This window comes from Coptis chinensis, chromosome 7 (genome assembly GCF_015680905.1).
Source record: "Coptis chinensis isolate HL-2020 chromosome 7, ASM1568090v1, whole genome shotgun sequence".
Lineage (NCBI taxonomy): Eukaryota > Viridiplantae > Streptophyta > Magnoliopsida > Ranunculales > Ranunculaceae > Coptis > Coptis chinensis.
Genome location: NC_141462.1, coordinates 52,864,001 through 52,882,528, shown reverse-complemented (window position 1 = coordinate 52,882,528; position 18,528 = coordinate 52,864,001). Strand labels below are relative to the sequence as shown.

At 40.8% G+C, this 18,528-nt stretch overlaps 1 protein-coding gene across 1 annotated transcript; it reads right to left on the bottom strand.

Annotated features, from left to right (window-relative positions):
- Positions 1–1,104: 1,104 nt before the first annotated feature.
- On the bottom strand, positions 1,105–3,171 carry LOC147487922 (uncharacterized). Its single transcript, XM_086574202.1, has one exon. It carries the CDS (start codon positions 3,169–3,171, stop codon positions 1,105–1,107), a length of 2,067 nt encoding a protein of 688 aa, XP_086430328.1.
- Between the last annotated feature and the right edge of the window lie 15,357 nt (positions 3,172–18,528).

The window sequence follows — 18,528 nt, the reverse complement described above, 5'->3', positions numbered from 1 at the left end:
CAACTCCTGGAAGGCTCCCTCGCATTCCGCGGTCCATTGGAAGTCCTGTGTTTTCCTCAACAATCGATACAGCGGTCGACATTTGTCCGATGATTTAGAAATAAACCGATTTAGTGCCCCGACTCTTCCCGCTAAACTTTGTACCTCCTTCACATTTTGCGGGGACGACATTTCTATCAGTGATCTAATTTGTTCTGGATTTGCTTCTATACCGCGGTGTGTTACTATGTAACCCAAAAACTTCCCAGACGCTACCCCAAAGGTACACTTCTCGGGGTTAAGCTTCAGCTGGTGCCTTCGTAGTATACGAAAAGTTTCCTGAAGACCTTCCAAGTGTTCGTCTTCTGACATGCTCTTTTCCACCATATCATCAATATATATCTCCATCCCCTTCCGAATCTTCCCTTGGAACATTTTTTCTCCTACTTTCGTTGAAATGTTGCCCCAAAGATTTTTTAACCCGGGGGGCATCCGTGTAACAATGTAAGTGCCCCCCTCTACCACGAACGTGGTCTTTTCCTGATCCGGGCCGTACATGGCGATCTGATTGTATCCCATGGAGGCGTCCATGAAAGAGAACACCTTGAATCCGGCCGTTTGATCCACTAGTTCATCCACCTGCGGCATAGGGTAACAATCTTTCGGACACTCCTTGTTCACGTCCGTAAAGTCCACACACATTCTGATTTTGCCATTCTTTTTCGTAACCGCGACCACGTTGGACAACCATTTCGTGTATTCTACCTCCCTTATTATCCCCGCCCCTTTCAGTCGAATAACCTCCTCACGAATTGCGTCCGCGTACTTCGGACGTATGCCTCTCATCTTTTGGCGAACTGGCTTAGCACCCTCATTCATGTGCAGATGATGACATGCAAACTCTGGATCCAAACCCGTTATATCCTCTATCACCCACGCAAACACGTCTGAATTTTCAATTAAGAACTGCACGAGTTTATTTTTCCATTCTCCTTGCAAGTCGGTTCCTACAGATGTAAATTTCTCATCGTCTCCTACCCCCAGGTTAACTACTTCAACCGCATCCAACGTTTTCGGACCCAATGGCGGCTCTGATCTGATTGTCTCTGCCGCTTCCTGTAATTGCTACGCCACTCCTTGTTCATGAGACGACCCCACTCCTTCGGTTCTGCGGACCAAATTCTTCGCAGTTACCTGCTGTATACTCTGTGCGGCCACTTGATCCCCCTTGATTTCATATGTTCCCCCCTTCGTGGGAAAGCGGATCACCTGGTAATACGTCGATGGAATGGCCTTCATTTCATGAATCCATTTCCTCCCTAAAATCGCATTATATTGCGAACCAGTGTCCACCACCATGAACCTAGTGAATACAGTCGCTGGTCCTGCTGTCACAGGGAGCGTTAACTCCCTAACGGGCTCTGTCATGCTACCGTTGAACCCATACAGATTGGTTTGCGGAGCCTTCAACTGGTTTCTGTCGATGTTCATCTCCTCCATGGCCCCTTTGAACAACAAATCGACTGAACTGCCGCAGTCTATCAACACCCTTCGAACCAGGTAATTTCCCATCGCTATGGTAATTACCAAGGCATCCTCATGCGGCGAAATTACCGACTCTAAATCCTTCGGGGTGAACATTATGCTCCCGTCTATCATCGCGGCGCCATTGACTAACCGCGGTATGCTCACCACCTCACACACCTGTCGTAGACTTGCTGCCCTTCTCATCTTATCCCTGTGTGTATTCCTACCCAGCATCTCTCCACTGAAAATGACATTGATGGTACCCAAGATTCTAGCCGGGGCTGGCACTCTCTTAGCCTGGTGAACTTCTGCAACAAACTCTCTGAGCATTCCCTTTTCTATCATCCTTTCTACTAGCCATTTCAAGGCGTAACACTCATTTGTAGCATGGTTTCTGACTTGATGATACTCGCAAAATGGTTTCCCTTCTATCTCCCTTGGGATACTTAGCGGCCCCTCATAATACTGGTTCCCCTTGATTAGAGGCAAGATTTCCTCTAAAGGTCTGCTAAGAGGCGTCTGTTCTAACTCACGGTACGACTTCCTTTCTCGTATTTCCCTTCTACCCCGGTCTCCTGTCCTCTTCGGACCTCGGCTCTCTCCTTTGTAAGATCCCCTCTCCTTGTCCTCTATCTTTCTTTTACCCTTTCGATCTTCTCTCTCAACCTCTTGCACTGCCTTTCCCGATTTCTTCTGTTCCTTTGCCGTTCTCTGCATTATATCCTCATATCGTATGTATTTTTCTACTTTCGGGTATAGTGCGTGCAAAGTAGTAATTTCGATTTTAGAAACCGACTCATGGACCCTCGTTCCTGATCTCAATCCGTGCTGGAAAGCTATGACCGCCGTATGCTCCTCCAAATTTTCCACTCTTAGCGTCTCTTCCTTGAACCTATATAGAAACTCCCTTAATGATTCTGCGGACCTTTGTTTAATATTGAATAAAGCCGCGGTATCGACCACCCTTCTCTTCTGGTGAATGAAGTGGTCGATAAATGCGCGCTCCAATTCTTCAAACACTTTGATGCTCCGCGAAGCCAGCCTGTAATACCAGTCCGAGGCGCCTCCCTTAAGGCTGGCCGGGAACATCATATAGCGGAGCCCATCATACTTACTCTCCTGCCATAACGGCATTTGCTGCAGAAAATGGTGCAAATGATCAGTTGGGTCTCCTTTCCCATCGTACCATTCAAATTTGGGCTGGGAGAACCTCTTAGGTACTTCGGAATTCCATATTGAATCTGCCAACGGATTTTTACTGAGGCTCGCTACCTCTTTCTGAGCCGCACTCTGGTTCACTTTTTCTGCCACACGGTTCACTTCCCTATCTTTCTCGATCATGGCCTGAACTACCTCCAAAGTGATACCCGCCGTTGGTTCGACGTCCGGTGGCGGGTACTCCACATTCTCCCCCTCTACTTCACTGCCTCTAGGATCCCCCAGCTCTGTTTCCCCCCGGGTAGTCTCCCTGTCCTTCTTCAACTCGTCATTTTCATTTCTCAGCCTAACTACCTCTTCCTGCAAAGGTCTGGTGGCGTCAGCCGCCACATCTGATAATTCTTCCACTCCTACCCCTTCCAACCCAGCGCTTTCAACTTCCTCAACGTCTTCTCTAACTGCTCCTTTCTTAGGTCTTCCTACACCTCTTTTTGCTATAGTGGCCATTTTCTCCTACAAGTTCCCCACAGACGGCGCCAAAAATGTATGATCAAATTTTACAACCACTGAGATCACAGTTTCTCTCCGTTTCTCTCTCTTTTTTCCTCCCTTTTTCTCTTTCTTTGGTGTTCTCTATATATCCCATAACCGCTCTCTTTCTCCAACCGCTCCATCTTCTCTTACCGCTCTCCATGATCTTTTCCGTGTCCCACGTCTGCCCCTTGTCCAACCGTCTCTCTAGGTATCATGTCTGGCTACTGTGCTCCTCCTACCTTTTTCCTTAATCCACCTCCATTTAGGCCCCCGATACTTCACTGAATCTTATGCCTTACTAGGTTCCGCGATATATCTCTGTTCTGCGGGCTTGATCCGTCGTTCCCATTCCTTCTCTGCCGTTATAGGGTAGCTCTCGGCAGTTGTATTATCGCGGACGCGATCCATTACACTAGGTTTCTTCTTCGCTATTCGGCATACGACCCACTTGCCACCTATAACCCCACGTGTCATGAATACGTCCTATACAAAAATGGCTAAGGATGGAAACAAAGTGTAGAAGAAAAAGTAAAGAACAAGGTTTTCTCTAGTTACATAATATGAAGACTATTATCTCAGACTAGTTCTTTTTGAATATCTATTTCCTTCATTCTTAAACCATCACCTAATCCCCGCAACACTTAAATAAGACCTCTAGCTTAATTAGGAATAGGTTAGTGTGATAGTAAGTGGCAGATGTGTTTGATCGACTTCGGCTTCCTTGTGTGTCATTGAGATTGTAAGGTAAAGTGTGCCCACTGCACACTGGAGTAGCGAAACTTGAGCAGAAAAATCAGAGTGTTTTTGTCTTGACATTTATGTGAGGACCTACTTAAGGACGCTATTCCAAAGTTTAAGAAACGGACTTGTTAGTGCATTTCATAGTATTACTCATTGTATATATGTTTATTCGTAGATGATTGATTATTATGCATATATTAGCTTAGGTTTCAACTTGATTATTCTGTATTCATTGCTAGTGAGATGTATAGATAATTGAGACATAAATAAGGAAATAATAGTTTTATTTCTTAGTCCTTATAGTATATATGAAGTTTGTGAGTACCTTCACTGGAAAACTCTCACGAGGCTATAACTCGTCCATTAGGGAATTCCTAGTGGTTTAAGGCCTTGTTGCATATGGTCAATGCAATCGCACTCGGCGAAACGAGATTAGTTAGAACTCTATTTTTTGTCACTTATTCTAATTTCTCATAATTGCTTGAGGACAAGCAAAATGCTGTTTGGGGGTGGTTTGATAAGAGCCCAAAACTGTAGTTTTAACCCTTTAACAATATTGCTTTTTGACCAATTATGTGATTAATAAGTAAGAGTTAGTACTGTTATCGTGTTTTTATGTATTTCAGGCATTGAAGTCGAATATGTGCAGAAATATGCCCTTTTTGAGAGATAATGGAGCAAGGGTTTGTTGTTAAGAAGTTTTTTTTTATTAAAGGCCAAGATCCAAGGAGAAAAAGCCCATTTAAAGCCCGGTCAAAGCTAAAAAGTCAAAGTCAACGCGGGCAGAAATAATGCACAAAAGTCAGCAGAACTTCCAGAAGCTATATCTTTGGACTCAGACCACGGAATTGGGCCTACCATATGTCAAAACGACCAGCTCGGAATGAGATTTCTAATGGTCTAATCCTTGACCCAATCAGAGGAGTAGAAGTGGATGAAAAAGTTATTGAAGTCAAATTCAATTGAGAACCCCTTTGTGGATTGAAGAAATTAGATTTTGGGCTCGATTTTTCGGCCCAAAACATGGCTTTTGTCTCCTCAATTTGAAGACACAAGACTTAGCTCTTAAGCTTGTAGTTTTTTTTACTTAGCAATTATCCAATAACTTGCTTTAGATCTAGTTTTTTACTTCATAGAATTAGTTTTCGATTCCAATAGATTAGTTAGAACAAAGAATGAATATTATTTAGAACTAGACCTAGATTAGAAAATAAATTAGTTTTAGACTCCATTAATTAGTTTTATTACCTTATTTTGAATTCAGTTTTGAATCAGTTTATTGTTATTATTAATTAGATCAATAAAGTTAGTTAGCTATTGATAATTCTAGTTTCATTTCATTAAACCATTTTAGCTTTAATTCATAGATTTAGTTAATAATCATTACTAGTTTTAATTCAATCTTGCACGATTAGACTTTCATTTTAAATCAAATAAGTAAATTTATATTCTTTTATCATGTCTTGTTATTGTTTATATATAAATGATAGTTTAATGATTCAAGACTAAAACCTCCATTAGAGGGGTTTGAAGAAGCCTTGATAAAAACTTGATTGTTGTTAGCGTAGAATAGTTCGTAATATTCTATTCCATTCTAGAAAGTAATTAGTTCACCATGAGAATGAGTTTGATTGCTTCACATGCTAGTTGTTAGTTGGTAGAGATTACCATGAACAATTAGGGATTAGAAACACCCAATTGTTATGCAGAAGCATTACAATTCGGATTATGACAATTCCTCGCTAGTTAATTAAGTTGAATTAAGGTGGAATCAAATCCCCCTAATTCATTATCATATTGTCAATTTAGTATTTCCGAAGTTGAATTATCGCATCTTGATTAGTATAATTTCCATTGTTACTCTCATCGACTTTGATAGGACTGATAATCTTAGTTAACGTAAATTCTAAAGAACTAGGAGTGGAACAAATTTTCTATTCCAACTATATTGCTATAGCATCGAGAGTAGAGAACTTTGATAATATTAAGTTAAAATGTTTTACATTGCTTATGCGTGGGTAAAACTATCGTTTTACATTTTATCAATGAACGTGTCAACAACACCGGACTTCAAGAAGAAAACCATTACAATAAAATCAGGAAACTGTCATGTCGGCTCTGGAGTGAACCAAATCCAGCCAGACTGTGGCTTAACCTTTATGTTTTGGGGGCTTAAGGTTCAGGACGGTACCATCCCTGACCAATGTGCAATGGTCTAATAATAATATTACCCTTAGTACATATGGCATAGCCTCAAACAGCCCCGAACTGCAATCGAATAGAAAGCTGCTAGGGTTTGGCTTGGTGAAATCCATTGCACATGCGAACTAGGGAACATCCGATGTTGCACAACATGACTCTCTTTGTGCACAATGCTTAGTGCAAAGGTGAAAATAAAAGACACGAGTATATACATGTTGAGTCTTTTAACGTCAGATCACCAAGACGAAGGTGAGTCTTTTAACGTCAGATCCTCAAGACGAATGTGAGTTTTTTAACGTCAGATCCTCAAGACGAATCCCAACCTGTAGGAGCAACTGGCCATCGATGAAGTTTATCCTGCTGAGCTGGTGTCAACAAAAATATACCTTATACCGGCTCATATCAGAGAGTAATTCAAGACCTTGATAGAAAGGTGTTTGACAATTCATACACCACCCCATCCTTCGTGCACGTCGCTTTCGAGCAAAAGTACTACGACCATTACCTATTCGAGATGGGTGAGATTTACACCAAATGATGAGTTCGAGTTCGCAAGGAAGAGAATAGAAAAGGGAAGAGAAGGAAGGAGGTGAAATTTTTGGTACCCATTGTTTACCAGAAAGTACGTTTGCTCGATTATCAGAAAACATTTATACTCACTTCTGAAATAGAGTTTTTGTGGACTCAAGTTTCAGCGCTTGCAACCACACACTCTAGGAGATTTGAGAGAAGAAAATAGAAAAGGGCCCGACTACCATAATGGCGTACTTTCCCTGTTTTAAACACCTGGAAGGAAGTACACCAGCGAATCTTTTAGTCTTTGTAGACTGGATCTTTGAGAAGAGTCTTTTCGACATCGGGAGAGCACAACTCATGATAATGTTTAAGGCGTTGGCCATTTACTTGAAATTTACTATCATCGTTTAAATTTTTCAAAGATATAGCCCCATAAGGGGTGACAGCAGAGACAGTTAAAGGACCAGACCATCGAGTTTTTAATTTTCTTGGAAAAATATGTAATCTCGAGTTGTACAACAAAACTTTTTGACCAATTTTGAAATCTTTTCTTAATATGTGCTTTTTTATGCACTCTTTTCATGTTGGCTTTATAGGATTTCAAAAGATCATAGGTATCACTTCGAATCTCCTCAAGCTCATTTAACTGCAATTTTCGCTTCTCACATGTCGTATTGGTATTATAATTTAGGCTTTTAATGGCCCATAGAGCATGATGATCAAGTTTAACCGGCAGATGACAAGGTTTTCCAAAAATGAGGCGGTAAGAGGACATGCCTATATGTGTCTTAAAAGTCGTTCTATATGCCCACAAGGCATCAGATAGTCGAAGAGACCAGTCTTTCCTATATGGATTAACTGTTTTCTCTAAAATAGACTTAATTTCTTTATTTGAGACTTCAACTTGGCCACTGGTCTGAGGATGATACGGAGTTGCCACCTTGTGAGTGACTCCATATTTCTTTACTAACAATTCAAAACTTTTATTACAAAAATATTGTCCCCCATCACTAATGATAGCTTTGGGAACACCAAATCGAGAGAAAATATGTTCCTTTACGAACAAAACGATAGTTTTGTGATCATTAGCACGACATGCCATTGCCTCCATCCATTTTGACACATAGTCAACAGCTACTAGTATGTAGAGAAAACCATGAGAATTTGGAAAGGGACCAATGAAGTCGATGCCCCACACATCAAAAATTTCGACAATTAAAATTGGATTTAAGGGCATCATATTGCGTTGAGTAATGCGTCCTAGATGCTAGCAGTGGGTGCATGCTTTGCAATGCTCGTGTGCATCTTTAAATAGTGTTGGCCAATAAAATCCACATTATAGAACCTTGGTCACAGTTTTCTTACCACTGAAATGACCACCACAAGATTGTTCATGGCAGAAGGATAACACGCCATTGTGTTCCCAGTCTGGAATGCAACGACGTAATAGTTGGTCAGAACAATACTTGAAGAGGTAGGGATCATCCCAGAAATAAAATTTCACTGTGGATAAGGACTTTTTCCTGTCCGTACGAGTCCAAGATGAAGTGACTTCCTCGGTAAATAGGTAGTTCACTATATCAGCGTACCAAGGAGATGAAAAAAAGGAATACAAGTGTTCATCTGGGAATGAATCACAGATGGGTTCGGCATAATTATCGACATCATTGATGAGTCATGATAAATGGTCTGCAACCACATTCTTGCAACCTTTTTTATCTCTAATTTATAGAGTAAACCCTTGCAAGAGGAGGATCTAACGAATCAATCTCTGTTTTGCATCTTTTTTCACTAATAGGTAACGAAGCGTCGCATGGTCAGTGTAGACTATTGGGTTCGGTAAGGAATTCTTGTTGAGCAACATTTGTTCTTCTTTTTGTGGTGCACATATCTTTAAGATATTTTGTATGTTTTGGCAATTGTCTTAGGGCATCGAGAAATGGTAAGTTGATTGTCAAATTCTTAAAAATTTCTTGAATTTCATCAAAATTTTCATCAAGTTTATTCTTTGCCAAACGGGTAGGAAATGGTGCCTTAGGGCGGAATTTAGCATAAGGATCCGCTCGCTCGTTTCCCAATTTTTGAGTTGGCGACTTTGATAAATTCGGTGTTTCCACTATTGGTTCAATATTGGGAGCAGATTCATTAGAATCTTCGGTTACTTTTGTTTGATCATCTGGCATACGGATTTGATTGCCAATAGTTTTGCCAGAATGAAGAGTAGTTATTGCATTCACCTCACCTTGGTTTGGAGCATTTGTACTAGGTGCATTGGTGACTTCACAGGCAGTGTTTGCTGGTTTACGATTTGGAACTGCTTGGTCGGGAAACACGCCTTTCTGACTCTTTTCTTGCACAAATTGTTGAAGTGATTGTTGGATAGACGTTAGGATTTGGGATTGTTGGTTCATGTAAGTGAAGAAAGTCTTGTTTGTCTTATCGGTAGCGAGAGGCATAGGTTGTGCAACAGGGACGAGTTCACGATTATTGTTGAGAAGTGGTTGATTATAGCTAGAATTTGGATTGGCTAGAACAAGGATGCAGTTGTTTTGATAGTTAGCATTGGAATTACTTTGAAACGGATTTTGACTTTATTGGTATTGCTGATTATTTCCTTGGTGGTATGGAATAAAGTTGTTGGGCGGTTGAACAGGTGGATTGGCGAAACCTGGAGGAGCCATCTGTTGGTTATTCGGGTGCCAAGCGAAATTCGGATGTTGTCTCCAAGGTGCATTAGGAATGTTGAATGTAGATGCCTCTTCCGTTGGTTGAGTAGGGGGGAGGGCATATAACAAGGGACAATACACATCAGGATGGTCAGGACTAAGACAAAGAACACATGGGGGCGGTGTTAACCTTCATGATCTGTTGTGGGAGTTGATCGTTTACTTGAACTGCAAGAGCATCTACTTTTTTAGTGAGGAATTCTATCAGATTTTTTAATTCGGGATCAATTTTTAGCTCAAAAATAGATGTAGCTTTTGTAACAGTATCCTTAGATGACCTACAAGAATCAGTGTTACCCCAATGTGTACCTCTTTTCGCTTGTTTTTCAAGAAAAGTATATGCTTCAGTAGCTCCTTTGTCCATGAAGCAACCGCCGTTCATTATGTCAAGAGTTTCTTTTTGATGATCTGATAGGCCATTAAAGAATGAACGGACAAGGACAACGGTGTCAAGCTGATGATGAGGACATTCCAAAAGAAGATCTGTAAATCAATTCCATGCTTCTATAAAGGATTCATAAGGATTTTGACGAAAGAATTGGATTTTTTGAAGCATTTCAGTAGTTTTCTTTTGAGTGTAAAATTATAGCATGAAAGCTTGGACAAGTTTATTCCATGCTTCTATAGATTGTGGCTGTTGTCCTGCTAGCCAAACTAATGTTTTATCCGCTAAAGTGAATGGAAACAGCCGAAGCAAGAGTTGTTCCTTAGAGACGGCTGGATGGTGAAATGTTGTGGCCACTTGCTGAAGCCTACGGAGGTGATTGTACGATTTTTCATTATCCAAACAATGATAAACAGGTAACAAACTAAAAACATTGGGTGGAATTCGAAAATCACCGACAATATCCTCGAGTTTGATGCAGGAAGAAGGTCCTTCCTATAATGCTGTATAGAAGTCCGGAAAGGGCTTATCAGCTGGTGGATTTTTGTCAGCCATAACGAATGAAAGGAATGGTGACAAGGAATCTTGTTGATTTGGATTAATAGATGAAGAACTTTGTGGAGGTGAGAATTTACACAAATGCTTACCGTATTTTCTTCTACGATAAGTATGTTCAAATTCTTTAGTAGAACCAGACCTTAATCTCATGCAAGCATAAAATTAGATCTAATTAATAGAATAAACTTATTATTACTTGAATTTTATGATTATCTTTAAGCATTAGAGTTGAATAACGTAGGCCTAAACTGTTGCTAACGTAGCAGTACAGCTAGGAATGCGTGTACATAAACCAACAACCAGGTTACAAGAAAGATATATGAGGGAGGATTTCCGTGCAAGCATGGTTCTAATTAAGTAACCTCAATCTTTCAAGTATGGAGACCATCATATTTCAGTGCTTTTAGTCTAGTTTTCACTAATGGGGTCACTCTTAGGGGGGTCTGGGTGTGACATAACTTAAACTACTCTAGTGATCCAGTGCCTTCTTTTTTTTCCTAGAATAGTTAGAAATATTAGGTAAGGTTTTCTTATCTGTTTTTAGCTTCTTGTTTTTTTCCTTTTCTAGTAAAATCCTTCATTGTTGACAGTGTGAGTTTAGAGAGGAAAACAAACAAGCATGGATCTTTATGCTTTGGAGAATCCATCCTCTTTGACTGGTGCGACAGGACCCAGTAATGTACATGAAACTCCAGATAGAATGAAAGATGGGATCGGGGCTTCCAAAGCTTCATTTCCAGACAAAGTTAGAGGTGCTCAACCCCAACAACTAAATGTAGCTGATCTTCTAGTCCCAGAGATGAAAGGGAACATCCCTTCTATTAGACTGCTGCAAAAAGTAGTTGAAAGAGGATTGCTTTACTGTAAATTCTGCTTGATAGGAAGGTTAGAGTTCCAGAGGATAAAGCTAGAGGAAGTGAAAAAAATAGCCCAGGAGAAATGGGAACTGAAAGGGGATTGGAAAATCGTTCCTTTGGGCAGGGGGTTTTTCATGATACGCCTAACTTGTGAAAAAGACTGGAGAAATATCTGGGGTGGAGGCCCCTGGAAGTTTGGCAACCAAATTCTTCGACTTTCGAAATGGACGCCTGATTTTGATCCAGTAGTACACCGAACTTCTACAGCAGCAGTTTGGGTGAAATTTCCAAAGCTTGGACAACAATACTGGGACTATGAAATTTTGATGTCCATAGCAAGGGGTCTTGGGAATCCAGTAGGTGTTGACAAGCATACTTTAAACCGAGACTTCGGCTTCTTTGCTTTAGTTTTGGTGGAAATCGATCTTGCCAAGCCTATCCCTGGAAAAATCTTAGTGGAGGAGGGGGAAGGCAAATCTTTTTTCCAGGAGGTGGAAGTGGATAAATTGCCAAAATTCTGTCCTCACTGCAAAGTAGTAGGTCATATCATGGATGAATGTATGGTGATGAGAAGGATAAGAGACGGAGAAACCACAGGCAGGAACACTAAATCTAAGCCAAATGACCAATTGCCTGAGAGTAATATAGGCAATGAAGCAACAGTGATTGATCAACAGGCATGGCAGAGGAAAAAAAATAAAAGAAATAGAAGGAAGAAGAATAACAATACTCAAGTCCTGAATGCAGGAGTGAGTGGCACTAAGGATGCTCTTAGGAATTTGATAGAGGCTTTCGCAACAGAACCAGGGGATATCTTTCAGGACTCAATTTCGGAACTGGAAGAGATCACTCAGAACACAACTAGTATTGAGGTAGGGGAAACAGTGGATGCTGTCAATAGTCTTAATCAAACTCCTATAACTCTTGGATCAGTGGAGAGGGCAAGAAAGTCAATAGTGGCAGTGAATACTGAGGATCAAGTTATTGTATCAGATGGATTAGAAGACCAAGTCGGTGGCACTCTTCATGAAAGTGCGCACACTGGCTGTGGGAGAAGCTTATATGATGATTCCCACTACTTACAACTGGTAGTTGCAGATGCGAACGACCCCATCGCAGCTTTCAAGTCACCCATAAATACTCTCAGAGCTCTTAATGAAGCGGACTCGCTATTGGCATCGACCTGTTGGGCAGACATGGCTGAGGAGGCAGAAGAGACCGAGAGAGCTGAGAAAGAAGGAGCATGGAGGACACAAAAGAAAAAGGAAACAAAGTCCAAGTGGATGGAGCAGGATTTCTCACCTCCATCTACAAGGGCCAGACTCGCCTCCATAACTCAACAATGAATATAAGCTATTGGAACATCAGGGGAGTGAAAAAGGAAAAATCAATCACTTACCTGAAAGATGTCATAGCTAGTCATAAACCAGACATTATATGTTTGGCTGAACCTCTCATTTCTCCGCCTTCTAGGACGCCTGAGTTTCTTTGCAGGTTGGGGTTCAATGAGGACTTTATACATAATAATATTCCTAATAGAATTGGGAATATATGGGTTTTTTGGAGGAAGGGAATGGTAATAAATCTTGTTGATCTGTCACATCAGCAAATTACTATTAAAACTGGTGATCTACTTATATCTCTGGTTCATGCCAGATCACCTTATGTGCAAAGAAGAGCACTATGGGAAGAATTGTCGCAGCTGGGTTTGAATGCAGAAGCTTGGGCAGTGGCAGGGGATTTTAATGTTGTTTCTTCGATTGTAGAAAGAAAAGGGGGAAGGCTTCCTTGTCAGACGGCAGTAAATGAGTTTGTTGACTTAATAAATGGGAATGCTCTTATGGATACTACAAGTCTCGGCTTCAAGTTTTCATGGTCAAACAAAAGACACGGAGATAGAAGAATGGTACAGAAAATTGATCGCATTTTGGTTAATCAGAAATGGATAGATGCAGCCACAGGATGGAGAAGCAAGATCCTACAATGGAGATTTTTTGGTCACTCCCCTATTATAGGATGGTTCACCGCTATTCCTAAGCCTCATAATATTCCTTTCAGGTTAAAAAAAACACTAGATAAAGCACGAGAGTCTCAAAGAGGTCGTGAAACAGAGCTGGGAAGAATGCCTTGAGGATGTGCCCATCAGAAAAGTTATGAAAAAACTCAAAAGGTTGAAGGAAGCTTTTAAAATATGGAGCTAGGAAACTTTCGGGGATTTGAACAAAAAGAAAAAGAGTGTGACAGAGGATCTGGAACGGATAATGAAGGAGCAAGAAGAGGACCCTTTTAATGCCCAACTACAAGAAATGGAACGGAATAAAGAAGAGGAACTAAATGGTATTTTGGACACAGAAGTGGCACAATGGCGGCAGAAAGCTAGAGTTAGTGAGGCCTTTGAAGGTGACAGGAACACATCTTATTTCCATGCACTTCATAAGCTGCGAATAAATAAAGCCTTGATCCTGTAGATTCAAAAAAGTGATGGAATCATCCTTAAGCAGCAACAAGACATTAAACAACACATTGTCTCAGTTTTTGAAGCCAAGTACAAGCCGCAAGCAGTCATACCCAATGTTGGACTGATGGAGCTCATACCGAAGCTTGTGACGGATGAAGATAATGAAAATATTTCAGCAATTCCTACATTCACAGAGATCAAACATGCTGTGTTTAACATGGATGCTAATAGGTCACCAGGTTCGGATGGATTTCAAGGAGCATTTTACCAAACTTTTTGGGATATAGTAGGACTGGATGTCAGCAAAGTTATTATCTCTTTCTTCAAAGGCAACAAGCTTCCGCAGGGTATGAACTCAAATTTTCTGGTGCTCCTACCAAAGGTAACAAATGCCAAATCTGTAAATCATTATAGACCGGTATACCTGAGTAATTTCCTTTTTAAAATTATTACAAAAATCTTGTCTTTAAGGGTGAAACTAATGGCAACCAAGTTGATTAGCAGTGAACAACTAGGTTTTATCAAAGGAAGGAATAGTTTCACGGGCATCTGCTTAGCGTCGGAAATAATGAATGAGCTGGACCATAAAAGAAGGGGCGGTAACATTGGGCTGAAGTTGGACATAGCACAAGCGTTCGATACTCTTAGCTGGGAGTTCCTTGCTGAGGTTATGCAGAGATTTGGCTTCTCCAAAAAGTGGTGTGATTGGATTGAGACTATTCTTAGCAGTGCAAAGCTTTCGGTTATGATAAATGGAGGACCATGTGGGTTCTTTGTGGCTGGAAGAGGACTGAGGCAGGGAGACCCTCTGTCCCCGTTCCTTTTCGACTTGGCAGAAGATGTTCTAAGTAGGAGAATTAACCACTATTTTTAGTTTGGACTCGTGAAGCATATGGTGACCATCGGAGATACTCCTGGGCCTACACACCTTCTATTTGCAAACGATCTCTTTCTGTTTGCAAATGGTGACACCCGAGGGCTTAGAAGACTGAAGTTGGCTCTTTCAGAGTACCAACAAGCAGCTGGACAATTCTTTAACACGGCGAAAAGCAAGATTTTTCTGGGGAACATGATAGGTGTTAGGAAAAGGAAAGTAGAGGAGCTTTTTGATATTAAAGAAGGGGAGCTTCCGGAACAATATCTTGGAGTGCCCCTTTTTAAAGGCAGAGTTACAAGCAGATGTATACAACCACTAGTCGACAGCATCAAAAGGAAAGCTTATGGGTGGGCAAGCAAGATGCTATCTTTTCAAGGGAGAGTGGTCATGGCACAGGCTATCCTTTCAAGCATACCGATACACAATATGTCGATGTATAAATGGCCCAAGAAAAGCATCAAGGAAGGAGACACGGCCATATGAAACTTTATATGGTCAGGGGATCCCACCAAGAGACGGATGGTCATGCTTAATTGGGAAAGTGTTTGTAAACCCAAGGATGAAGGTGGACTTGGAATACGAAGGTTGGAGGAACTGAACAAAGCTCTACTCATCAAGTTAGCATGGTGTTTCTTAAGTAAACAAAATGATTGGAGTACCTTCATGAACAGGAAATTCACAAAAAAGGATGGAAGCTTTCTCATTTACCACAAGCCCTCATCGGTTTGACCAGGCCTTAGAGGTGTTTTGCATGAGGTAAAACCATTCACTGGATGGATCATAGGAAAAGGCGACAAGGTGGATCTATGGAGAGATAATTGGGCAGGGCAATCGGTCATGGAACTGCTCCCTGAGGTGAGCTGGTCTGGTTTCAAGGCAAAGGTAGTAGATGTTATAGAAGATAATAAATGGAAGTTCCCGGAGGCAGTTGCTGAGGTATTCAATTGACTGGGAATAAACTTGTCATCCATACCACAACCTAGTAGGGAAGAGGATGTTTGAATCTGGAAACCAGAGACTGATGGAACATTCTCTGTACAGTCCGCTTTTGAAGCTATTCGACAAAAGAAGATCAAGATCTTATGGCATCGAAAGCTTTGGGCAGTGCATTTACACCCAAGAACATCTTGTATTGCGTGGAAGCTTATGCACAAGGCGGTTCCAACAGATGACAGGGTGAAAAAGGTGGGGGTAAATCTTGCATCACGATGCCACTTCTGCCACCAAGAGGAGGAAAGCTGTCACACCCCGAATTTCGACAGAATTCGGAAAAACATTATTTGTTCCCGACTCTTCGATCTCCGAGGTGTGACGCACTCTCAACTTCCAAAAACCCATAAACAGTTTTAAATATGCGGATAATTAAAAACCAGTAAAAATTTTAACTTAAACAAAAGTCTTCTTCATTAAAAAATTTACAAATAAAAATACAAATAACTTTGTCTCGACTGAAACTCTATATCACCTCAAGGGAAAACAAAACATATCCTGAGATGCAACGCTAACGCAAACCACAAGCAGCAGCCAACCTTCTTCAACACTAAACCTGTCAAAACTTATCAACTATGTTCATTGAATGAACACACCCGATAAGCAAACATGCAAATCGGGTCAGCATTATAAAAATGCTGGTGTGAGTAGCCCTAAAATACAACATATACTTATACCAAATATATACTTAAACCATACGGCAGTTAGTTCCTCCACCGAGGCGCCTTAACTTTCACCAACTAATACAACATCCTTAAGTATAATAATTAAGGCAGGTAGTTCCTCCACTGAGGCGCCTTAACTTCCAACAACTAATACCACATACCATACGCATAATAAAAAGGCATTTAGTTCCTCCATGAGGCGCCTTAGGTTCTAACTAAACTACTAACCATCCAAACATATACAATCATCTATCTAGAGATATATCATTTACCAACATATTACCATAATTATATTAGTTTAGACTTTCTTTGTGTGTCCCTAAAATCACGTCGTATCTATGTCTTACCTAGTTTCCCTGGCTACCACAATCGCAACCCAACGCCGAACATGTACATCCACATGCCTCCCCTTACATAATGAACCACTCCGTGCGTAACCACCTCGAAATGATGCCGCGACACCGGTAAATCCTCACACGGAAGCAATTATGTAAGTAATGCCACTATTCGGCATAAAATATTACGCATCTCGTTCTATTTTGCGAACGGAATAATCAAGCCACTATTCGGCTACGATTGCCCAACACATGGGTCAATCAACATCTCATATATATACAACATCTTATATATCAACATCTCATATATCAAGCCACTATTCGGCTACGATTGCCCAACACATGGGTCAATCAACATCTCATATATATACAACATCTTATATATCAACATTTTATATATCAAGCCACTATTCGGCTACGATTGCCCAACACATGGGTTAATCAACATCTCATATATATACAACATCTTATATATCAAATACGCCCACACAGGGCAGATCACATGAGTTGTGGTAGTCAGGTTCTAGGATTTTCGTTACGTAATTTATTCAGGTGTTATACGTTTATGACTCATAAGCATTCCACTATATCACGTGCAGGTCAATTACCTTATTGCACTAAGCCACAATATTTAGAAATATCTCAATTATATCTCATAACCACTTTCATACTTTCACGTGCCAATATATTATTGCACTACACCACACTCCCGTGGGCAAATATTCACCAATACTATGCTACCTCATAGTAGCATCTCACATATATAATAATGGAGCGTTTATATAAATTCCTCCAAAAATATTACATTAATATATATATCCCAACATATGATATCATGTCATAATGCTTCAACGTATCGCATACCTTTTTATTATAACGTATTAGGAATATAATATCTCCTAACATCTCAATATCGTCACGTGTCAAAAATACACCACATCAATGTCAAATCTTTCATAGATACTGACAACCAAGTTTATACAAGAGTCACCCACATCCTATCATCGGATGGGTCCATAAATCTAGACTCAACAGATCTTAGAATAGGGAGAATACTATCCGGTCCACTTAACATTCTATGGACCAGCCCACACCACCCTTTTAAACCGGCCCAAAACCAAATACTAATATGGTCCGGCCCAACCAGAACTAATAGGGTCCGGCCCAACTAATTAGTCCTAAGCCAAAAAGTAAATCGCGACCTGGAGCACCCGATCGCTCTCACTGTCATCCCTTCCGCAGCAACAGCCGCTCCTTCCAGCTATTCCCAAAAACCTTCACACACCACCCAAATCTATCTAAGCGAAAATGGAGTGGGTGAAAAACCCCACCACTTTGCTTCACCAAGCACCCCCGATTTTCAGTTAGAAAACACTTCAAAATTTGTTAGATCCGACCGCCATAACTGTTCTTGGGAGTTTTCGAACCCCCACAAACTCTCTACCACCACCATACCTCAAACCAACAACCCTCCCTACCAAAAACAGCTCAAACCTGCACAAATAAATACACCAACAAAAATTCCTCAAGAATACCGCGAATGGCGAAATGGCGTTTATGGCAGAGGAGGAGGTTAGGGGCTCGCGCCTCCCTTCACCACCACCTAATGGTGTAGACAGTACTAACAACTCTACAGAGTATTAAACATGTACAGGAAAAACCCATGGTTGATCAGAACAAAAACGGCATGAAAAGTAATTGAACAGTGGTTCTTCAGTAAACGAAAAGTGGTCTGTGTTCTGGTTGTCTAGATCGAAAACAATCAAGAATACCACTCACAATAAGAATAATCTTTGAAGAGAAAAGAGCAGACAATGAAGGATGAACAAATCATGGTTTTTAAAGTCCAGTTACTGTGTCTATATACGGGAAAAACCGAAAAAAGATAAACTACTTACCTTCTATTGTTACCATGAAGAGAAAACGATCGAAAGAAAATAATGTGAGAACCAATCCCAGCTAGCTCGCGAAATCCGCGTTCTTCTCTGTTTTAGGCTTGTGTGTTGTTTCTGGTTTTTTT